At 46.7% G+C, this 25,023-nt stretch overlaps 1 protein-coding gene across 4 annotated transcripts in view; it reads right to left on the bottom strand.

Moving 5' to 3' along the window:
• Window positions 1-25,023, bottom strand: part of Slc24a2 (solute carrier family 24 member 2) — a 255,169-nt gene that overhangs the window by 42,666 nt on the left and 187,480 nt on the right. For 3 of the 4 annotated variants that reach the window (XM_057784053.1, XM_057784051.1, XM_057784052.1), the window contains exons 5-7: window positions 23,381-23,431; window positions 5,390-5,488; window positions 1,995-2,113 (exon numbers count right to left, since the gene is read on the bottom strand). In XM_057784053.1, coding sequence (XP_057640036.1) covers window positions 1,995-2,113; window positions 5,390-5,488; window positions 23,381-23,431 — 269 coding nt within the window. The remainder of the gene's footprint in view (window positions 1-1,994; window positions 2,114-5,389; window positions 5,489-23,380; window positions 23,432-25,023) is intronic. The other variant, XM_057784054.1, reaches the window with a different exon arrangement.

The following is a 25,023-nucleotide window of genomic DNA, read 5'->3' as shown; positions in this document are numbered from 1 at the left end:
CTTTACCCCCATCCTCCCTTGCTCTCTGTATCCCTGTGGCTATCAGTCTCAGCCCTGCTGGAACATGTGGGCATTGTCTGACCCAGATGAACAGGGAGAGCCTTCTGATTCAATGGATGGGTGAAAGACCTCAAGCTAGTTTACCCTTTCTGGTGTATCTCTCCTCAGCTTGGTTTCCAGTCTCCAGTTCTACCATCTTGTACAACAATCATCACACATGAGTTTTCAGACACTTGCACAGCTCACCATTCCATTTCTTTCCTCTCATAGCGACAACTTCCTACCATCCATCAACGCCCAGCTAACATATTCCATGTCCTACAGTTTTCATATTCTTTCCCAGGTAAGTTTTCCTATCTTTCTAGAGCACTGTGCACAGAGACCTCCATGATCACTCTGGAACATTATTAACCACCCAACATTTGTTGGCTGACTTAAAGATATCTTGTGTATACATATACAACCGTTTTCACGTTTACCTATAAGGAATCCTTAAAGGAAGGGTGAGTGCTCTTTAAGCAGCAAGTTTGGGCATCTGATGTAAGTAGACAGCATGGGGTTCAGTGCCAAGGGCTCATTTAGCTCTCACAATAGCACTAATGAGGCAGTATTTTCAGGACCTGCTCTTGAAGGAGGAGGAGGAGCAGGAGGAGGAGGAGGAAGAAGGGAGCGCCCAGTCAGGTTGGCAACTTGCCCCATGGCTTTGAAATGCATCAGCAGGTCACCCTGGAGTCAGCGACAGCAATGACTTTTTGAGAGCTGGACAGGTCTCCAGTCGAGCCAGCACAGCACGCAAATCTGGGCCGTCTCCCTGCACTGAGACCTGGGGCAGCACCGTGGACAGAGGTCAGCAAGTCTTTTGCTCCCCTGCAGCAAGATTGAAAGGGACACAGATGTCCCTTGGCCAGCCAGATGGAGTGGTGTGGCGATGAGGTGTTCCTCTGCACACCTGTGACCATGCCAGCCCCAAGGGCAGCCAGATGTCCTTGGGGCTTGCCCGCTGCCACCACATGCTGCTCATCCATGTGGACAGAAACCACTCTGCCAGATCACTGCTGAGCTGACATGGTGGCAGCCCAGGGCTCTGGGCAGGAGGGTGAGAAGCTGAAAGGCAGAGGACACAAGGGCAGGCAGAGCTGGGCTCTCTTCAGATAAACAGAGAGACGCTCCTTCTAAATTGCTCTTAGAGATCAGGGCAACGGGTGAGAAGTAACATTTCTCCCCTCCCCCCCCAGAGGGCAGATTGCCCCTGTTGCAGAGCTTTGATGGAGGGTACCCGATGAGATGCAAAACTGGGGCCCCATGCTTTTGAAGTTCCGACTTATTGGATTAGGACAAGCCTCAAGTATCTAGTAAGCACCACATGATTTTGCCCACTGTGTGAGCAGCCGTGGCCTTATAGGCAGTGCTCCTGGTAGAAGCAGACCAGGCAGTGCATTTCGACATACCTGAGATAGGGTCTCAGCTCACGCCTCACAACTAGGTCACCCAGTTACTCACTTCATCTCACCCAGCTCGGCTTCCCCAGCTGCACGATGGAGGCACTGGTGGCTGTACCATCAGTTGAGAGGTATGAGGGTGGACATTCTTAAAGCATCTAGCACTACGTGTAGGCAAGTTGTAGGTGTTGGATAAATGCTAGGTATCATTAATTACTTCTAGGAGGAACGGTTCATTGGTTGTGGTTGAGCAGTGGGTGGGGCCAAAGACTATTACTTTCAACCATTGAGGTAAGAGGTCTTTAGGGAGGAGCGAAGACTGTGAGCTTTAGCACTAACTTTGAAGACACAGTCATCAAGCTTGGTCATACATTAGCCTGTGCCTCTTCATCCCCAGCCTCAGATATACTTGCCCTTCCCCTCGCCCTTAGACAGTTTGCATGTTCGTTCAATGCACACAGAGTTCCCCCACATACACGAATCAACTCCTTGGTGGCCACACAGCCAGGAGCTGGGCCACCAAGCAGCCTGTACTGTCATGCTCAGGCGTCATACCGGGGCATCTGTAGCTTCGATGCTGTGGGAGAGGTTTCCGTTCTGCACGGGTTCCGAAGCTTCGCTCGACGGTGTCATCTCCACCTCTGTGCTTGTGCTGTTGGGAAGTTCGATTTTTTCTGTGGTATAAATTTAAACAGAAGGAGAACGATCAGAACCAATGGGCGAAGGGGGTCGTGTTGGAAGGAATGTTCTAAAACGCTGACAATGCTGACGGAAGGTAAGGAGGCATCTGAGACCCGTGCTGGTGTTGGACACCTGTAAAGGTTTTCACCATTTGCCTTAAGCTCTGGTTTCCACCACACACGACTCCACTGGAGATCCTATCAACCGCCATATGTGACAGGCTATGCAAGGACATGAATACATATCTTTGACATTTAGATGCAGGCTGTGAGCTAGCTGAATCCCTAGTGTGATAGCACACCCTGCCTCACAAGGGATACCATGGTACCATAGCCTAGGTTATGCTCTGTGACCCTCAGCCTGGCATCTCTGGCAGGCCTCCCTTCCTCTGGGCTGGGACATCTCCTCTGTGAACTGAATGGTTCATTGTGGCTGATGGCCAGGCGGGCACTGCTTTCAGCTCTAATACTCGCAGTCCCCACGCTACAAAACTGTCAGTGCCAGGAGGGGAGGAGGGGGACACCGGGAAGGAGGATTTGGCCACCTGTCTCTTTTTACAATCCTGAGAACACTCACAGCACATTCTGCACTGGGTGTCCTGTTCCAAGAAAAGCTAGGGGGAGCTGAGACAAGAAACAAGGCTCAAGTCTGTGACACTCCAGAGAGAGAAACAGAGAGAATGAGAGAGAGAGAGATAGAGAGAGAATGAGGGAGAGAAAGGGAGAGAGAATGAAAGAGAGAGAGAGAGAGAATAAGAGAGAGAGGGAGAGAGAGAGGATGAGGGAGAGAGGGAGATAAAGAATGAGAAACAGAAGTTTGGTTTTTTTTTTCCTCTAGTAATTTCATAAGGACCAAATATTTCTGCTACTAGTGCATGAGAAAATAGAAAGTTATGTGGGGCACATGCCTAAAATCTCAGCACTTGGTAGGTAGATGTAGGAGGATCGTACAAGTTCAAGGCCAGCCTAGTTATGTGGTAAGACCCTATTACATCCCCCCAGCAACAAAAAGAACTCCATAAGAATGTTTGGCTTGAAGCAGTCAAGTACTGGAGATGCTAAGGAAATGCTCATGAATTCGGTTGGGGTGTCCTGAGACACAAGTGGTGGTAAGGAAAGTATGGAAATTAGGGTTCTCCCTATCCACCGGTGACTCCTCTGGTCAGTGGTGTGGGCTGTCCTGCTGTCTGTAACCATGTCGGGTTATCTCAGTATGTTTCATCCAGTTATTTAAACCAAAACATGCTAAGAATCCGGGGGACACGAAAGACCTCAGCCCCCGCCCCCCATAGCAGATTGCTGAGGCCAAACTTGATCTCAGAATCACAGGATCCACAGGAGGTTTGGGTGGTCCAGGAGAGACGCAGACAAATAAGAGCCTACCTGGCAGACATAGCCTCTAACCTGAGTGTGCCTGTAGCCACAGTATTTACTATCATAGACAATAGGGAGCTAAATCCCGGGGTTACTTTGGAAAGCATTGATTTCCATACACACTCCTTTTGATTGCCACACCCTTTGCTGGTCCTGTCGGCAGTGGAGTTCCTAGGAGTTCTGTCATGGATGATTAAATCCAAGTCTCCAGTCACCAGTCTGCAAGAGTCGGTCCGGGAGTGAACCCAGCCACATAAATCTTCTGTTCCAAGCTACTTCGCCCCACAAAAGAAAAACCAACAGCTGGAGTAGAAAAAATTGCACTTGGGATCGAACCCAAAACTCACACACAATAACCAGAGCGTAACCAGGCAATAACTTTCCCCGTTGACCTTGGCACAAAACCCGAACTCTGCTCCTTCTAAGAGAATGTGCCCAGGGAAGCAGAGGGGGTCAGGCGAAACCTTGTAATTCATAGCCCAATCCTGGTCAACACTTGAACTGATTCCTGTCCATGGTCTTCATAAATACTCAATTGACTCTTGTCTGTTCCTTGGCTGAAAATTTTGCCTGGGCTAGAATTCAGGATGGTAGGAGAGGCAGGAAGTCGTCTATGGGGTATTTTGAGGGCAAAACTGTTGAGATTTGTCTGCAGATAATTTTAGTCACTTGGGCAATAGCTTCGTTTACAGCATGGATCCAGATTAGGTTAAATTTAGTCTGAATTTGGAATTGAGAGCTATATTATAGTTACAGACAGGAGAAAGGGAACATGATGCCCCAAGTTAAAATAAGATGCCTGAATGTCACAATCTGGTCACACAGGAGTTCTAGAGAAGTCAGCCAAGACAGACCTAGACTGATTTTGCCTAACTTTATTTTTTTGGGGGGGGGCTGTGTATATGTGTATGGTGTGAGCATATGTGTTCATGTGTTCATGCATGTGTGTATGTGTTTGTGTACCTGAGCACAGGTATATGAAGGACAGAGGTTGATATTCACTTTAGTTACTGAGGCAGAGTTTCTCGGGGAACCCAGAACTTGCTAATTTGTCTAGTCTAGCTAGCTATCTTGCCCTGGGGAATCTTCTGTCCCTGGCTTCTAAATGCTGAGATTAGCCGGGCGGTGGTGGCGCACGCCTTTAATCCCAGCACTTGGGAGGCAGAGGCAGGTGGATCTCTGTGAGTTCGAGGCCAGCCTCGACTACAAGAGCTAGATCCAGGACAGGCTCCAAAGCTACAGAGAGACCCTGTCTCGAAAAACCAAATGAATAAATAAATAAATAAATAAATAAATAAATAAATAAAATGCTGAGATTATAGGTGGGGTCACCACTCCCATCCAGCATTTCCGTGAGTGCTGGGAATTTGGACATAGGTCCTCACATTTATGCAGCGAGAGCTTTATCCCCTGATCCACCTCCCTAGCCATGATCTTGCTGAATTTTTTTTAAGAAAGAGGAGACGGCATGAACTCAAAAGGATTCTGTTGGGGTGAGTGGTAATTTGGGGGTGGTGGTGCACAGAGCAGTATCATAGATATACAATCCGATCACCAGTTAAGGGTACAGAAGCAGAACTCCCACCCCTGGATAAGCATTAATGACTTGGTTGTGTCTCCTTTTTCGTGGCTTTCTGAAGCCAAGTGCCTGTTACCTCTCGAAGAGAATACTTGATGATTTGGTTAGAATTACTACTCCCCATGGACTTCCCTTAGTGTCCTCTTGGTGACGTACATGTCCATTCCTGCCTAATCCCGGGTGGAGAAGAGGGACTCATTTCATTGTTGAGGAAGGGTCTGGGCTGGTAAATAGTCAGGGGTGCCCACACTGGGTCCTGTCTTTCTGTATCACCCCTCCCCACCCACCAGGGGAGGACAAGGATATCTCTCACTTACCCACGTGATTGGCAGCCCCATTCTGCCGCTCATTCTCATCCACTTGGCATTTCTTCTTGGCAATCTTGTGGAGAATCGAAGCCTTTTCTCTGAATCTCCCTGAAGCAAGAGAAAGTGGCAGGAAAGAGACAGAGTGAGGGGGCAGGATTGCCAGTGCAGGGCTGTGGCCTCTCCACATAGGCTGCATCACAGCAGGGACCACAGACTCCATCCACCCCAAATGTCTTTCAGCCTATGTGGAGGGCGCTTTCTTACCTCTTTGGACACCTCAGCCCGGTTCTCTGAGAGCTGCAAGCTCCAAGCTGCTGAACCATAAGGGAAGGGTGGGACTTGGTCCTCTCTCTCCCCTCCCAAGTGCTCACAAATGCATGAAAACATCAAACATCTCCCCTCACAACTGCTGAGATCCCCAGTGAGACTGAAGATCCAGGGCTGCTTTGGAATTAGATGCACCTCCCAGGTTTGCTTTTGACAATGGCTGGGAAGGAAAGCCAAGCCCAGCAATCCTTCGGCTTGACTTTGGTTTCCGAGAGTTTGTCATTATTGCAGCTTCCAGGAGTCAGGGCCAGACACTACAGCTCTCCAGAGAAGCTGAGTCAGCTGCGACGAAAGCATCAAGGCTGCAACTGATCTCATTTGGGGATTTGGGGCAAAGAATGACCAACCGAGCATGTTGGTGATGAGACACTTTGGGAAAAGGTGCTAGGAAAAAAAAATATACCATGCTCAAAGCAATCACTGTAAACAGCTGTGCCACAAGTGAAGCTCCTCGTTTCGCCTTCGTTATTGACGTAATTAATGTGATAAGCACACAGAAGAGGCATGCAAAGTGTAGTGATTAGGGGGACGCAGCGCATCTCCCTCTTTTAGTCTTTGATTTTCTTCCTTGGGAACATTCAAGGTACAAAGGATTCTCATTTTAAACTGATTACTGCCTAGATTCCAGCATGATGAGTTCCTCAAAATATCCTCAGTCCCACAATTTTCTACTGGGCTTTTTTTTTTTTTTTTTTTTTTTTTGGTTGGCTGTGTTACCTATCGGGGGAATCTCATTCTGTTTTTCAAGTTAGAAGCAAATCGAATGAAAATGTTTCTCTTGGAGAGTGCGTCCTCCAAGGCTAGGCTTGGCAGGTGAGCACCCAGGCCTCTCCTTTCCCCATGTATGGGAATCATGACAGGTTAGAATGTTGTGCTAGAACGCGTACAGGTCTATATTGAAGGTGACACAGGATGGGGTCATTTCTGCTCAGAGCTTCATTGGCCACTAACCTAAAACCTTTTTTTTTTTAAAATGTGTTTTGAGCATCATTATAAGCTCATGGACTTAAATTTATTTTGTGTTTCAACCCATTGCATTTTTAAAACTTTTTTTTTTTTAATTGGGGAAGGCATATGCATGCTGCGGCATACATGTGGAGATCAAAGCATACCATGTGTGTCCCGGAGATGGAAGGCAGGTTGTCAGGCTTGGTGGCCAGCACCTTTACCCATGGAGCCATCTTGCCAGCCCTTACCTACATTTCCTATTGTACAAAGGTGTCAGTCTAGGCCGTGAGTGTGTTGCACAACTGTGTTCTCCAGGCACGGGGGGTGGGGGTGGAATGAGAAACAGAAAGTAGGTTAGAACGTGGCTTGGAGTGCATGGTAGCTCACTTTGATGGGAGACTTGATTGGGTGAGTGATATCGAGGTGATTAGCGACCCACTGTGTCTGTAAGTGCCTCTTCTGGCCTCACATTGACGGTAGGCCAAGTGGAGGTGGTGGCATTGTGGCAGGCGAGATGCCGTTGGAGGGGACATCTCCAGTTTGCACGGAATAACTAGATTCTAGCGTTTGCCCATTACTTCTCTTTGTTTCCTGGCACTACGAAGTGTAGTAGTGCCAGCCTTTGCCACAGGCTTCCACTGCCATGATGTTCTGCTTCCCTTTGGTCCCAAGGTAAGGGACGGGATGATGAGGGATGAAGGCTCTGAAACCGGGAGCGAGAACAAATCTTTGCCACTGTGATGGAGAACTGACTAACTCAGACGCCACAAGGAATGGGAAGGATGAGGAGATGGGCAGCTGTTCATTCTGGCAAGTGCTTTGAACTTGGGCTTCTGTTTAATCTCCATGGTAAACTGTGGAAAGAAAAGGGTGAAAGAAAGATACTCTGGGGACTAGGAAAAGGGGCAGGTCAAAGCGAGCATGGAAAGGAACAGAGAAGAAAAAAGAAGGATATGAAGGAGGTAGGTAGGTAGGTGGTGGCCCAGCTTGCTGTGCGATGCTGGGCACTTCCTGGCTACTGGGTGGAGTTTTCTCTGAGCACTAAGCAGATGGGGAGGGTGTCCTTTAGGACCCTGCAACCTTAAGCCTAAAGGGGTTACTTTGCAAGAAAGACAAGCTCAAGAAGTTCCCAGATCATGTGTTTTGTACCCAGAAGTGGCAAAAGGAGGTTCTGCAATTTCCCTGCAGCTTCTGCTAGCTGTGGCGTGTGTCGGGGATCCACCTTTGCGTTCGGATCAATTTGAGGCCATATCAATAAAAAAGATCAAACACGCTTTAAAACCACGTACGGCAGAGCAAGAAAGTAGACAAGGGCGCGGAAAAAGCAAACCTGTGTAGACTAACCTAGCTCCAATCATGCCCTCAATTGCGGCATCACAGCAGACAAGATGCTCTTCCCAGCACCTCTCACGGCTTGCCCATGCTCAAAAGATTCCTTCCTCAGTGGATGCATGTGCCAGAGAGAAGTGATTTAAAAATGGACCCACAAACACGTCTGGCTGTAGCTACTTACTTTGCCATGAACATCTTTCAACACTGAGTGGGCCATGCCTGGTGTGGCTTTCTCAAATTCTACAAGAACTTTGGCAGATAGAGTGGGAAGGGCTGGTGGGGCCGGGGTGCTGTGCATCTTGTGTGTCGCTATTTCCTCAGCTGCAGTGGGTTTCCGCGGTTTCTGTGCTATTGAAAGAAGGACCTGCTCTATGGCCTTTTTCTTTTGGGGTTTAGTCACATGTGCAGCCTAGCAAAGCTGCCAAGGCTGGCAAGGAATTCTTCAGTGTCTTTCCTTCACGTTTGTCCCCTGATCATGTTTAGTCCCACTGTTCTGCCCTGGTGACTACTCTCATTCAGAGTGCTGATGACGGCACCCTTGTCTGAAGGGTTTGTTTTCTCTTGAAGTTTAGTTTTCAGCCAGGGCCACCTCTAGCACTCAGCAATACACTCCCGAAGGTGGAAGGGAGAGCCCGACACAGCAAGGTCTGCTTGGTTCAGCTGTTGGGTTGGTTCTTGAGTTTCAGGGAATCCTCTGAGACTTGCCTCTAAGTGTTATGTCCACATTTCGGTGGGGGCACGGAGGGACGGGCGTAAGAGACTGCCATACCGCTTTGTGTCTGGCAAGAAACAATCGAGACACCTTTGAATACTTTTCAAGGTGAGCCATGGAGTGATTTTTTTTTTTTTTAGCCTGGTTCAAAGCAGCCTTAAAAATATCTTTTGCCGTGGTGCAAACCCTGAAGGTGTTGTCTTTTTATATAGCCACAGATATTTGTATACTTAGAAGTCTCGGAAATAGCAGACTGGGCTCGGATCGTGAGGCACCTACGTCAAACCTGGTACACAATTTTAGTATAGTTTCGTTTGATCTGAGGTGTGCAAGAGGACCAGCTGAGTGTCCTCACAGGAGGGTGCGTGAGGGGGTGGTCAGGAAGCTTGGAAGGAAAAGAGGAGAGCTGAGGGCTTCTTGGGAATGTGGCTATTTAAGAAACACAGTCACCCAGAGCCTTGGCTGGGTCCCTCCAAGCTAAAACAGAAGTCCCAAGTGTACTGTAAGACAACCTGGAGGTTTGTGCACTCGAGGGGAGTAGGCGTGGCTTCTGTCCTGCTGTTAATTCGTTAAAACAGCCCCTTGGAAATCCCTTCACTTTTCCCCCACCAAGTCTGTAATAGGCAAGTGTCAAAGGGGACCGTTTGGGCTTGGGGTCAGATCCAGACTGTCTTAGCCTGAGCATACAGGAATACAGGAATATAGGGGGAAAAAGGCACAAAAGAGACAGATGTAAAGTCACTTAGAGAGAAAAAAATGAGAAAGAAAGAGGGAGTAGGGGAGAGAAAACTTGGAACAAGTCTTTTAAAGTCTATTTCTGTGTTTTCAATTCTGCCTTTCCTGTCTCTTTCTTTGAAGTTCAGGGCTTGGCAGGTAGCTTCGAAGGTCAAAGGGCATGCGAGCTCTTGCCCCCACCCCCATTCCCGTGCCCCATCTATTGCTTCTTCCTCTTTCCTTGCGAAAACTCTGACTGGAATCAGGCAGACAGGCCCTCCTCATTCTGACAGAACCGAGGTGGTGTCACCCATCGTCCCAAGAGCCTCTCTTTCCCCCTACAGTCATTCACCAGCAAAACCCAAAAACATTCTTTAGCCCACTTCTCCTTGAGCCCTCAGTTCCAAGTTCCACCAAGCCGCTCCACAGGGGCAACCCAGCTAGCTGGTGCAGCCCCTCCCCCTTCCCTCTCTGTCACCCCAGCACTCTCAGGGAGAGACACAATAGGTCTGCAGAGGATCTCCAGGTCCGAGTGAACGCCCAGGTCCTTACAGCTGCCTTCTGGACTCCATCTAATCCCTGACCATGCTAACCTTGTCCCCATGGCCCTCTTGCTCTGCTACACCCAGGCTAGCTGATCTGTGAGAAGCGCACCCTTCGCTGCCCCCCCCCCGCCCCGTTCCCGGGCCCCTCCTGTCCCCAAATCAGAGGCTTACTGTTGCATCTTCTAGTATCTGTTCAAATGTCACCATCTCACCCCAGCTTCCCTGAGCAAACCTTCTCTAGCGTTTCCTATCCCAGCTTCTTTCCGCAGAAGCAGTTATTTCCATTACTATTATTACTGTTGTTTATGCGTCGTTTTCTATGGGCGAAAAAGCTGGGTGAAGGCAGACCTTTTTACTACCATTCCTTCTTGCTGCGTTCAGTAGAGCTCAATAAACCTTGTGCTCATGGTCTTGAGGCAAGTAGATAAGGTTAGACTTCCTATTGACCATAACCTAAACTCTGTCCTCACGGGAGCCTCCCAAGGCTATAGCAGTGATGGAATAGAGCAGTCTCCCAAGCTGAGAACTTTCTATTGATTACTGGATGAAAGGCGGGGCAGACACCATGTTTCCCCATTCAGTGAATTTCCTGGGCCAGCCCCAAAATAGGACTCCTTGGGATGGAAGAAGAGGTTTTGGAGTGTTGTGAAGACCCGGGGAGAAAAGGCTGTGTCCTGCCCCTCCTTTACTAAGTGGCCAGTATTTATGAGGGGCTAACCTGAAGGTTTCTCTGTTGGCTTCCACCTCATTTTTTTCAGCATCATAGCCTTGTGTCAGCTTCCCACACACTTACCCATTCTCACCACTAGACGGCAGACTTCACTGAGAAGGGGGCCTTCTCCCAGCCATCATCTATGCCTCAATAATGCCAGGCTTGGGGGATGGAGAGATGGCTCAGGGGTTAAAAGCAACAATTCCAGGCTCCTCAGATGCACACTGCAATGAAACTCTTCCTTTATAAAATGGTAGCCCCGAGGAGCTTCCTCTCAAGCTAGTCTTGAAAATCTTTTTTTTTTTTTTTTTTTTGGTTTTTCGAGACAGGGTTTCTCTGTAGCTTTGGTGCCCATCCCGGAACTAGCTCTTGTAGACCAGGCTGGCCTCGAACTCCCAGAGATCCACCTGCCTCTGCCTCCCGAGTGCTGGGATTAAAGGCGTGCGCCACCACCGCCTGGCTCAAGCTAGTCTTGAAAATCTTAAGCAAACCTGTGCTATGTATTCGGTAGTGTTTGGTGGGTTCATCTGGTACCCCTGGAGCTTCAGCCTGGATTCCTGGATCCTTCTCGATGGCCAGGACGGGGTGCGTGGAAGCTCAGGGAATAAATCTGAAAAGGCAACCTAGCAGCTGGGACGGACGAATGGATCCACAAACTCCGAGAAACAGTAATTTCTTAACAGGCACTGGCTTGATTTGTATTCTTTAAAGGAAAATGTTAGATACTTTTTAAAGCCTCTAAATTATTTACTCCATTCTGAGATTCATCAAGTAAATCATGTAGTAAGTTATACTACATTGACATTAATGAAGCTAAATTACTATTGTAAACCATCTTTAATTAGTTATGAGTGAACTTCATAGTAGAAGTGCTCAACACAACTCAATTGTCGTTACATCTATAGGTAGATCTGCAACGGATGAGAACGCACATCTGTCCGATGTGAATTTATGATCTTGCCTCCCTGAGCTGGTTACATCATCATGAGCGTACTTTCATAAACACATTGAGATAGTTCCAGTGTTTCATAACTGTCGGCATGTAAATGCTGACATTTCTGTTTCTAATGTTCCCAGTCTGCAGACTTTCCTCTCCCAGACTCTGGATCATCTTCAGTCTGCAGTGTCTGACTCTTCTCTCAAGTTCAAGGTCTGTGCCTTCGCTTCTGCTGGCACTGACCTCTCACCTTTCTGCCTTGCAGGCACCCCACTTGGATGAGCTGGCTATGCTGGTGCCCGTGTCCTTAGTCTCCTTTGTTTACACATGAACTCTGCACCTGGTGTCCGTCAGCATCGCTCCAGGGAACTGGTCCTTGGTTGTTTTCTGCCTCCGCATGACCCTGATTTCTCTGTAGCATTTGGCTTCCCTTACCCCAACCTCAAAAATCATCTTTAATTTTCACAACCCCTAAGGGACTTCTTTAAATGCCAGTAATCCTCAGAGCCCCTCCTGGGCCCTCTTCCTCATTCCCTCTTCTTCCCAGGGGACCCAATTGCTTGCTACCTGAGTGTTCATCAGTCCTGAAGCTCAGACCCTGTTCTCCAGAAGACTCACACCTCCACTCAAACACTCCTCGTTCCTAGGCAGCTGCTCTTCTCCCTGTGCCATCCATTGCTCATGTCTATACTCTAGTCTCCTGCCCCCGGGGCATCTTAGCCATCTCTCCTGGGCTAACACCCCATCCATGCCAAGACCTTTGGACTCTACCTTTGACTCTTGCACGCTAAGTCTCCTGGGTTGCTGTTGGTTCTAGCATCTTCACTGGATCCCAGCGTTCATCGTGCCTCCTGTATCCACACTCATCTCCCACATGGCTCCCAATTCTCCACATGAAGTGGTCTTTTCTACTCTGCCAGGTTCCGAGACATACCTTCAGGGATCTCTTTCTTCCATGTCAGCACATTGCTGTCTTCCCTATGATGGTGTTCATCAGAGACCCTTCAAGGTATTTTTCTGACTTCCCTAGGCAGCACATGGACATCTAACACAGGACAGTGTATAAGTCCCCCTACGCTAGGCTTGCTCTCTGGGGGTTTGTGGATATGGTACCATGACTATAAAGAACAGAGAGGGATGCTAGTGGGTTAGTGATGAGGACCTGGAATTGTTTCAAACTCAATTCTCAGTTTACTTCTGGGGAGAGGGCAAGAAAGAGGCAACACCCATGACAGAAGCCTCAGGGGACTGCTTAAGTTCGCACTTTGGTAGATCTCCAAAGTTTAGCAGGGCTAATAGATGATGTTATCAGCCTTAGAGCAGGTCTTTACTGCAGCGTTTCAGGAGAACTGGGGCTGCTAGCCAGACTGGGGAGCTGATGCTCGCTAGCTTAGCAGGGAGCTTGCTCTGCTCCTGGAACTTTTCTCAGTGACCATTCCCAGCTGTCAGACAGAGCTGTGGCTCAGGCAAAGAGGACTCGGAGAAGCCTGATTCTCGGATTTCTGAATTAGATGGGCCTGCCCATGGAGGCTTTAATATTTGCCTTGGTTCCCATTGCCTGGATTCTTGGAGAGAGCTAGGAGAGGAAGTGATGAAGAGTCAGTGCTGATGAAGTGGGCTGCACACCCCAGGACGCGCCAACGTTTAAGTCAGCATTTCCTAACAGGTGGCGAGGTCTTGTCCCAGGCAGCTCATTAAGGCTCTCTGCAAACTGGCTAAAAAATCCAGAAACTAACAACAACAACAACAACAATAAAAAAAATCCCTGTGCTGATGTGGAGTATATAACCCAATGATTTATCCTGATGTAAAGTAAAAGTCATTAGATTTGTTAAGACTTCATCTACAGAAGCCACTGGTATGTGGCTTTCAAAATATATCTGTAGCCACCCACATTTCTTGTGTATAAGGATTGGCACTTACTTTGAGTTCCTAGTTTTTCTGTCTCCCCACTCTCCGTAATTTTCAATCCCCTTCTATTTTACACTGCAGCCTGGTACCTGCAAATCTTGTGGACTTGCAGCAAAAATGCCAGCACAGGCCAGAACTCTGTAACTGAAGATGTAGAGGCCCATGACTAAAATGAGAGAATCTAATTCATCTTAGAGTTAATTATAAGAGAAACTTACCATGCCTAAGTAACATGCCAGCTTCCTTTGGAAACCAGTCCTTCCTTCCTTCCTTCCTTCCTTCCTTCCTTCCTTCCTTCCTTCCTTCCTTCCTTCCTTCCTTCCTTCCTTCCTCTCATTTATTTTAAGAGCACAGGTGTTTTGACTGTCTCTCTGTCTGTACAGCTTGTGTGTGTCTGGTACCCATTAAAGCCAGAAGAAGGTGTCATGTCCCTGGAGACTGGAGTTACAGATGGTAGTGAACTATCATGGGAACTGAACACGGGTCCTTCGGAAGAGCAGCCAATGCTCTTAACTGCCGAGCCATCTCCCCAGTCTCTCTTTCTGTCTTTTCAGAGAGAAGGAGACAGAGATCCAGGAGTGTTAGGGGAATAATTAATTTAGAATAACCACATTCTGGTTTGACTGATGAAGGCAAGGCAACCTAACATCATGAGCTCTAGGGATGTCAGAAACAGACAGGGTGAGGCATCCACAATTTGCCTTCTGCTGCCATTTAACACCTTCTACATATGCAGTGTGGCAAAATCCGCCTGAGCTTGCCAAGTCTGATCTTTCTGCTTTTACTGCTGACAGTTTAGATCAGGAAAATAAGATGCAATGCATTCGAGCAGCAGATGTATCCTCGCAGGAAGAACTCCCTGGTCCCAGACTTCAGGAGGATGGCAGCTTTGCCCACAGCACTGGGGCTGGGCTTCCTGACAGATCTAGTGCCCGGTATTAGCTGCTGAGCTTGGTTCTGCACATTTGCTGTCGATCTCCGTAAAGATCCAGTCCCAGGGAGACACTTCCCAGAATACATCCCTGAAGAAGTCATGGTGAGTTCAGACGTTTGTTTTCTGGATGAAGCCTTCCAGAAAGCATCTGTTCAAGTACCCCAAAATTCTCTGGCCATGGAAGGCTGGACTGGATGGAGTTAACCATGAACCGGAATGAATGAAACATAACACAGTACTGGAAATGGTGTCTGTGCGTGGGTTCCTGCCTTGGTCACTGGAAGGTAGTGAGGGCAATGGTACCTGTACACAGTAGGCTTCCTGCTCAGTCAGTGGGCAGTAGAAAGGGCAATGGTGCTTGTGCACAGTGGGGACCAGCCTCCCTCATTGGAAGGTAGAGAGGTAGCCCACAGTGTCCTTTGCAGAATTTCTGTAAGGGTGTCAGAAGTTTGGAAGAAGCAAGGAACGTGCTGCAGTGGAAACGGGATGTTCTGTGTGGGAGGAACAGCCTTGTCACTTACGTTTGAGAGGGCAACCACTTCAACCACAAAAGCACCCTGGCTTTAACTCAACTCTGCTAAAAACCTGTATTTCTAAAACAAGTAGTTAGAAAGTAGCTCTATTACAACGTCTATCTGCTTTGCAATGGAGTCCTGAAACATCTCTCCTCAATGGGCTAATTTAAACCTTGCCTTTGAGGCTCTCCCAGACACTGCAAATGGAAGTGTAAATTGGTGCAACCATTCTGGTCTGGAGGGTACTTTGGCAGTGTCTTTCAGAGCGTGAGAAATGTACGCATACTCTTCAATCTGGCGTTTCTGTTTTCAGATATTTGTATTATGTGTAGGCATCTATCTACACAGTATCATTTAAAACATGGGCCCACAAAAGGACCACACAGCATTGTTACAATAACAATGAATATAATATTGAAAATATCTCAAATGTTGACCTGCAGGAGGCTGACTGAATCCACAGTGAAACAGCCAGGTAGCAGAATACTACGCAACTACTAAAAAAGAATGTGGGATGTCTGAATATGTCAGTATAGACAGGTATACAAGGCAAAATTAATACACAAAAACCAGAACAATGTACTCAATGTGGAGGGTTATACTAAAGAAGTAATTCCTTACTTCTCTAAGGGATTAGGAGTTTAGGGTAGGAAGGACACTTCCTAGCTTCATTATGGAGTGTCTCTTTTTGACTTTTGTGTGAATGTAATTTTTTTATATATAAGAAACAGTTTTAATAAATTTAAAATTAGTTTGTGATTAAAATTTCTACTCTGGTAAAAGTTTTGATTAGTAATAAAAAGGGAATCTAATGCCTCCTGTTCTGTCAAAGTTCTAGAAGATGTTCTATTTCTTGTGAACTGGACACAACAATACTCAAGATTGTTACCTTAGGTGTGTGACCCAGGAAGCACTTACTACTTCCCAGCTTGACCAGCTACAAGGTCAGGTGTTCAGAGGTTGGAGCAGATGGCAAACCATTGAGTGATGTCATCCTTCCTAGAGGACAGTCATAAAAATGAGTGTGGGGTATTGGGTGTCCATCATCTGAACATTCTTCTCCAGAGAAGAGGACTTGTATCTTTCTAAGCCAGGCCATTCTGCCTTTGGCTATGTCTGAGGAGAAAGGTTTTCCTAGTCTGGGCTAAATTCTCTCTTTGAACTGAGGAAGGTTGATTTCTTTCCCTAGCCATGATACTACCAGCGGCTGGCCCTCAAGGGACCTAAAATTCTTCCTTCTGATAAGATAGACACTGCTTTCCCATGACAAATGGCCATGGATTAATTAGAAGAACGGGATGAGAGCTGTTAGGTTGTTCCTAGACCTAAGAAACATCCTGTCATCTCAGTAGAATGTCTGCTTCATCTCGGCATCTGGATCACATCTCCAGATGGCTTTGAATATTCCTAACCTGACATAACCTCCCAGTTCTGAAGGCAGCCAACCTCCACCGTCCTTGACTTCTCCTCTGCAAGTTTTGCTTTCTTCCTTCTCACTCAAACACTATGTACAGAAATCCTCCTTTTGCCACAGCCCCTGAAACAACCCCCTACTCTCTCCTTTCTGTTGGAGCATCTCCCTCAGCTGGCAACCCGCCACCTCTACACCTGAAAGCACCACTTATTCCTTCTTTTAGTTTCCATGAAAATTTTAAACCTTTCTATCGTGGTTTCCCCATCACTACTTCTGCTGCCAATCATAGTAACATGGCAACACCACCAGGAGAGTCACCCTTATCTCCTCACAGCTACAACCCACACATTTCAGGACATGTTTCCTGTCACTCACTTACCCCTCCACTACCTTAGGCTGGTCTCTAGACTGATACCTCACCACCTCCCAAACTAGCCTTTCTACCACAGCAGTGCCCTGTTTTCACCGGTCTACTCATTGTTACTCTTGTCTGTTCACTGCTCCCTTTGGAATGGGATCTTCCCTTGCTTTTTGGGGCATCTTCCTCACCTGGTAGCCTTCCTACTTGGGTCTTTTCTTTCTTTATAGATTCACAGCTTTGGAGTCACCAAAGCTCAATCTGTGGTCATCTTTTCTCCTCTCCCAGTCATGTTGTGCAGCTTTAGAGAATGTAAGTATGAGTGGCAAACTGACCTCTATAGCTCTGGCTGACGGCTCTCCCAAGTTCAGCCTTTTATAAAACCCTTTTGAGTGTCTCTGCTTGGTTGTCTCGTGAGACTCCCGGAGTTGCCACGAGCTCTTGGTTTTCTCACACATGGCTTCCCTCTATCTCACTGTCCTCACCCACATATGGGTATTCGAAAGAGGAAACATGAGACTTCAAGTGGCCCATCAACGTTCCTTCTGCTGTCATTTCCGGATGACTTACTACTTAATTATTAAGGGAAGTAATTCACTAAGTCTTCAAGAAAATCTGCACTTCCAGTCTGTCTTGAAACTAGCCACGTGACGATGTTTGCATAGGCATAAGTGATGGTGGGGAGAGCAGTGGCCAAGGACTGAAATCTTAAAGTTTCCTTGAACAGACTTTCAGAGAAGCTTCCTTGAAATAAAAAGAAAATACCCGGGGGGAGGGCTACGGTTCTCTGAGGAGTGTGGGGCTTTGAATATTTGGAGGGGAGGGGGCGCTATGGAATAATTTTGACCTTTTCACCTTCTGGAACTGTGGATGTGATACTGGGCTTTCAGTAGCAGTCATCTTGGACATTGGGGTATGGTTAAAGTACCTGAGGGTGTCGAAGCAGCAGGGTGGGTGGAAAGGGTCTGGGTTGTGAATTATTGTAGGGCTACCACATCTTCCTGACCCTTCCTTTGAGAGAAAAATGAACTTCCACCTGATTAAGGTATTGTTAATTTAGATTCTTTTTTGCTATTTATTGTTGAACCAATTCTATCTGATGATATAAGGGTATGTAACACAGTCAGCGATTAAAGCAATGATTAAAATGTGTAGGAAAAACACCAGATAACCTGAGGACTTGTCTTAGCTCTATGGTTTTAGAGGATGTATCTTTGGCAATGGAGAACACTCCTGAATGGTATTTCGGAAACCAACTGTCTTTGAAAGAGAAGTGTATCAGCTCACGGCAGCTCTAAACATTGAGTGATTGAAATACTGTGAGACTGGCAGGTGCTTTGGTCACTTTGAAACAATGGGTTTTTAGAAAAACCTAGCCACAAATGTAATTTAGGACCCCATGAGTCATGCATGACACCAGCACTTTCTTGGTTAGGTAAAGGAGCTGTTGGTTGCCGTGAAACAGACTTAATTTCATCCGGGAGAGGTCCTCACAACTTTTGTGCTCACCGTCACAACCTTTTCTACCTTACTTTAACTTACACAGATGAACAATGATTGATTCTTTTAAGCAGTGGTGAACTCCTTCTGCAAATGGCTTTGTTAAGTGGCCACAGCTTTAGGGTAATCTGATGCAAGCAGTTTCTGCTGCAAGCTTTCAAGGCTAGTCAAGGCTACTGTCCAGCTACCTACCTGCCTTTGTCAGGGCAAAATGATTACTTATGCATATTGCCTTTGCCTTCAATTCATCCTATAAACTGGGGCCTGGGAGAGGAGGTCTGTCTGAGAGAGAGCGCTTGTCTAGTATGCTTGAGATATTGGGTTCAGCTAGAAAAAAAAATGCTGAGCTAACTTTTTCTTTTGTACATTTGTTTACTTTTTCAGGTGGAGCAGGGCTTGTGCCATGGCGTGCATCTAGAGATCAGAGCACAATTTGTAGGAACTGATTCTTTCTTTTCACCATGTGGGTCCTGGGGACCGAGCTCGAGACATCAGACTTGGTAGCAAGTACCTTTAGCTGCTCAGTCATCTCACCAGCCCTGAAGCAGTTTATACATTTGCATTTAGAGCAATGTTAAGAAAAGAAGTCATGATCAATTTAGGGAGAATTCTCCAATGTGAGAATGATATGAAATTTGTATAGAAGCAAATGAGAAAGAAACTATAGATTACTCATTTTAAAGATGTGAAGTTGTTCTTCCATGAATAGGCAGTATTATTTTTTGAGGAGATAAAGTGTCTTTTCTCTCCCCCTCTCTCTCCTCTCTGCCTGTCTCTGTCTCTAGCTGAGGTCATGCCAATAACAATTAGGGTTATTCAGTTGAGTTTCCATACATGTCTTGTTCTAGAAGCAAATACACTCCTTGGGAAAAGCAAAGCTCACTACCTCTCATGCCTATAAAATGCCTCCTATGCAGCTTTTATTAAGGGAACACACTGGTTAGAGCTTATCACCCTGGGACACAGGAGTGAGGCTGTGGAGGCAGTGTTTGACTGGGGCAGGGCTGGGGCTTCCAAGACTCTGCCTGCTCCAGGTTACCAAAGCTGAGAGAGGGACCCTGCTGCGTGCTCCAGGTTTAATGTCTTATAGCTTTATCTCTCATGTCTCCTACCAGGCATAAGTTCTCAGGAAGATTGTCTTTGACAACCGCAGGTTCTGATCCTACGCTAGCACCATGTCCAACTTCATGTTGATGAATAGATGACTTGGGCTGTTGCATCTGCTGGGGTACTTTGTTACAGAAACAAAAAGAAACCGGAGGCAGATGCTAAGACCTTCACTCCATGCACGGAAGCCAACTTCAATGGCAGGGCTCTGTAGAGCTACATCTGCACAAGGCAGAGCTGAATGGCAGTGCTCCCCAGAGCCACATCTGCACAAGGTAGGGTTGAATGTCAGTGATCCTCAAAGCCACATTTGCACAAGGCAGGGCTGAATGTCAATGCTCCCCAGAGCCACCTGCACAAGGCAGGGTTGAATGTCAGTGCTCCCCAGAGCCACGTGTGCACAAGGCAGGGTTGAATGTCAGTGCTCCCCAGAGCCCCGTGTGCACAAGGTAGGGTTGAATGTCAGTGCTCCCCAGAGCCATCTGAACAAGGCAGGGCTGAATGTTAGTGCTCCCCAGTGCCACGTCTGCACAAAACAGGGTTGAATGTCAGTGCTCCTCAAAGACACATCTGCACAAGGCAGGGTTGAATGGCAGTGCTCCCCAGAGCCACCTGCACAAGGCAGGGTTGAATGTCAGTGCTCCCCAGAGCCACATCTGCACAAGGCAGGGTTGAATGTCAGTGCTCCCCAGAGCCACCTGCACAAGGCAGGGTTGAATAGCAGTGCTCCCCAGAGCCACGTCTGCACAAGGCAGGGTTGAATGGCAGGGAGAGCCACCTGCACAAAGCAGGGCTTTGGTGTGACTTGTACTGAGTTTAGGCCACCACTTCCTGTGTCTGTATTCCCAGATGAGTCGCTTTGCTCCTCTGAACCCCAGTTTCCTCAGCACTAAGAAACTTCTGTGAACCTTGATTTTTTTCACTGTTATTACCACTTACCCATGTGGTGATGATGCTGGGGAGACAACACAAAATTTACAAACCGCACGGGCCTGCACCCAGCAGGAGACAGCAACTCACAATGCCAGAGCGGTCTCTGTTTCGTTATTCTCTTGGCCCAGTCAGCTGGTCCTTGCCATCTCCCTTCTCCAGTTTATCCCATATCTACTGACCTTTTAGGGCTCATCCAAAGGTCACCTTTTTCATAAAAATCTTCTTCCTTCTTACTGGAAGAGATTTTTTTCTACACTATCTTCCGAACTTCTCTGGTATTTACCATTTTTTCTTCTTGATGCCTCAGTCATCCTCTGCTATTGTTCCCCCTTATCTGTAAGTTCATAGGAACAAACTGCCTGCTCTCCAATCTCGCGTCCTCAGAGTACCCAGTAGGATACCTAGCATGGGTGTGTGCCAACTATGTGCAGTGTAGGACAGTTCTGTGATTTCAGAATCCCTATTCCAGTTTTCTCTGGGGACGAGATGGCATGGATAATGCATCTTTCCATCTGCTCCATGTAAGGAGGACAAAGAGGTCCAGAGAATCCCGGCAAATAGTTGTAAGTAACGACTCATCATGTGAGCTAACGCCATAAAGCCTTCCTGGAGAGCTCAGCACAGTGTTATGGCTGAAAAGCAGCTGGCATGGAGCAGAGTATTTTCCAAACAAGGTGAAGCCATAGTTAACACCCCAAACACCTATCTTTGTGATACTCCCTTAAACTGCACAACATGGAGAGTTGTAAATCACAGTTACAATTATTGTTTGTAAGTGAGAGGTGGGAGGTCCTTAAGAATATGTCTATTGTCACCTCTATGGGATCTAAGTTGACTCTGGGTCCCTTGATGGAATCCAAGCATTAAGTTTCAAGTCAAACTTAGCTTGTCTTGTCTAACGGCATGGTCTGAGAGGGCTGAACCTCTGTTCCACAATATCCTTTATATTGGTACCTCCGAGGGATTGCTCTGTGTTTAGAAGGCTTTACTCTTCCAGAGATTTTCATTCCAGGTGAAGGGTCAACCTCAGGTAGCATTCACAGGATGGTCTCTCAAGAAGCTCCATGTAAGCAAGATTTCTCTGACCAAAGCAACCTGAGAACCCTGCACACCTGAGCCCTCTTGTGTGATTCACTGTAGTGGCTCACAGCACAGCCAGGGACCAAGAGTCACCTGGTAAAGAACTCTAAGTCAAAAGTGCTTTCAATATGGCTCCCTCTCACTTTTCCTTCCTTGTTCAAATAGAACTAGTAACAGCATGGGATGCTATCTCATGGGTTACTGCTTTAGTTTCCTGCTTATCACAGCAGAGCCGAATGTTTAGCTAAGAACAAGACAGTAGAAAATACATGAGGGGACGTCGGAGATAAAGAATGTTAAAGGTGAGCCACGAGGCCACCAAGATACAGATGGTTAAGCTCCCCAAGGACCATCCTTGGTTCTTAGTCCAGACAGCAGTTTGACTTCTCTTTTTTTTCTCCCACATCCCAACCATCAGCAAGCAATATCATCAGACTGTGAGGACCACTGCTGTATCTCCCTGTGATCTTAGTCTGGGGTAGCACGGAGAGAGGTAGATACTGCATAGCAGTGTTTGCTCAGATGGTTAGACAAAGAGGAAGGAAAGAAACAGAGAAAGAGAAAGTGAGACGAAAGTGACTAACGGGAGCTGGGCTGGTAGGACGTGGGCAGGAAGTAAAGGAGACAGTGGAGATTAGCAACAGGGCAGTAGAAGTTAGCAAACCCTCTGCCGGAGCCAGGAGTCATATAACAGCTTCCTTTAATGTGTAAGAGCTCTTTCTAACCCTTGGTGGAAGGGCACTCATCCTTCTGTTCTTGGGCCTCTCACTGCTCAAGGATCTGCGTTTTTCTGGCTGTTGGCAGGACTCTGCTTGAGATCTTCTTAGTGGCCAGATGACTTAACCACATTGCAGCATTAGCCAGAAACCCAGGAGAGCAATGGGGAAGGGCCCAGGTATGCACAGAAGCCAGAATGGGAGGGGCTGAGGAGGGCTTCCTCTTATCCAGGACTCTCAGACTGTCCACTTTGGGCATGCAAAGCAACTAGGAGATCTTTGGCAAACTAAAGCAGCTAAGAAATACTGGAAGCCAAAATGCAAGATATGCAACACATCTGGGAATTTATTGTGCTGAAGGACATTCTAGGGTACCTTCTGATTGCTCACTAGTATCAGAGAAAGAACCATGCAAAAATGATGTTCTTTAAAGACACATTATATATTCATCAAGATGTGGAGACATGTGTGGGGTGAAGCAGCAGCTGAGAAGCCGTCTCCCTTTACGAGATTTCAAAAACTTCAAATTGATGTTCTATGATTCTGTTCCAGAATTAAATAATTATGAAAAGCGATTCTCCCTGGGACAAGGTTACCCTCTGAAATAGGGTCTGGAAGTCATTAGTAAATGCATTTTAAAATAAATCTCTGCTTAGGGAATTGTTCAAGTCACTCACCCGACCTCACAGAGTGGGGACTTCAGATAAACTATTCAGATGCCCGGAATGCCTGGAATTCTCTGGCTTATCGGTTAAGGCTCTTGTCGGAGTTGACAGGGATGGCAGGACCTTAACACAAGTCCACAGCCCCTCTGCTTGAGACCTTGGTTTCAGGCTGGTTTAAGGTGTCTAAGCTACTTTAGGTGCTCCATTGCTTTTGCACAAGCCATAAATCCACCAGAACTTAATCTCCCTCTGAAATGCAGGACATCTCAGGGGAGTGCTGGGGGGAGGGGGGATGTGTTACTGTATGTTCCTGTGAGTGTGTGGGTGTTGATTTGTGCTTGCATTGCCGACACCATTTCTCTGTGTGTGTTTTATAATCGGGATGGTTTGATCGTTTGAATGGAATAACATAATTACCCATGGTATTGCACGTCTCTAATTCCAATGAAACACAATGGCAAAAACAAGACAAAAAATGCAGAACTCAAACAAACACAAAAAGCAAATCACACAATGTTACTGAGGTCATGCAAAGAAGAAAATAAAAGAGGTTAAAATATGGGCAAGCCACAGACACCATAAATGAAAGAAGGAAAAGAAAAAAAAAGCCAACGGCATACAATTCTGAAGTCATTCTTACCTTCTTCAGTCATTGTGTCATAATATTTTAGTTTTCCATATGATCCAAGTTCTACAACATCACAGTAAAAGACACAAAGATAAGGAACGAGCTATAATGCAAGAACTTTGTTTTTACACATTCTTAATTAATCAGATTCAGAGTTATACTGTCAGATTCGGCAATCGTAACTATATGGAGATGTGCAAACATGAGCCATGTGGCAGACGGCTTCACGGCCCATTTTCAGAATCCCTGAAAATACATTATTCGACTTAGGGTGGGCTGGGGTGGGCTGGGCCCTGCATCACAGAAGAGGACACATTCGTTCAACATGCCACAAAGCAGAAGACTTGGCAAAGGTGCTTCAGTCCGGACTTTGCCTAGCCTCACTTTTATACAAGTGATACTCCAGGAGGAAACGCCTGAGCCAGGACAGCCAGCTGGAACCAGAGAACCTTGTAGATACTTGCCGTCTTCAGTGGCCCCAAAGTCATTGCATAGCTTTTCCAGCCTCCCGACAGAACCATCTCTTAGAGTATAAGGAGGCTACCCGGAGACAGGCATTAAACAGCCCCATAGCTCTCCTATCACGGAGGATCTCATACTTGAGAGGAAACACCAAGTGTCATGTGGGAAGAATGCTGGGCAGGTTGCTAGTGGCATTGAGGGCACTGAGTACCAGTGAGGCATCTTCCCAGCGGAGCCCACCCGGCTGAGGCAGGTAAGAGAGTAGCACAACCCGGAGGCCTGCTGCGGTGCAGAGCAAGGGTGGGGAACCAGTTTTCGGGCTTCCGAGTGCAGATGACCCTGGGAACCTGTCTGTACTGGGAGGCAGGGATGTTGGAGCCGGGTGAGGGGAGAGGCGAATAGGGGCTTCTTTTTCTTTAGTTTTTAAACAAAAAACTTTGAGTTTTGTTATTTTCAAAATCCCAGATTATTTTGAACAATGTGAGCAGATTAAAAATGGCCATCACCACATTCTACTAATAAGCTTCAAGAAATTAATTAGACTCCAGAGACCCTCCACAGAAGGTGTCCACAGCCCATTGCCTTGGATGGATGCTGAAAACCCACATGTGGATCAACTTGTAATCGCTGAGTCTGTGTGAGAGGCAGAAACCTGCTTAAAGCAGATGACAAACATCCCTGCGTTGGATCTTTGTACCATGCATGCTCTTTCTATATATTCCTTCCCACATGTCTAATTTTATCTAAAGCTATTTTGATACGCCAGTGTAAAATTATGCCCTTGGGGTAAAATCACCCCATCTTTATGTTCTTGTGAATCTAGCCTGCTCTTGTTAGAATCATTACAAAAGAAGCGGATGCTTCAATGAGAAGTTGAGTTTTATGTAAATAAGATATTTTTGGTGATTTCTGGGATTGCTATTAGTGAAATACTTTTCTCTGTAATTTTAAGAACAGTTGGTATGTGTGTATGTGTTTACAAAAGAGTAGAATTTTTAAGTGATCTACATAGTTCATAAATACTAATCATATGTTTTTAATGGCATTATAAAATAGGCGAGTGTGTGTAATCTTGCAGGAAATAGATACATTCTACCAGCCAACTAATAGTTTTTTATAGTCTCCCTTCCTTCTGCCAGGTAAAGCAGAGTTATCCCACTGCTAGAATAATAAACCGCTAGAATCCATTATGA

The sequence above is a fragment of the Chionomys nivalis genome, chromosome 11 (assembly GCF_950005125.1).
Source record: "Chionomys nivalis chromosome 11, mChiNiv1.1, whole genome shotgun sequence".
Classification (NCBI taxonomy): Eukaryota; Metazoa; Chordata; class Mammalia; order Rodentia; family Cricetidae; genus Chionomys; species Chionomys nivalis.
This window is presented reverse-complemented; position numbering and strand designations above follow the sequence as displayed.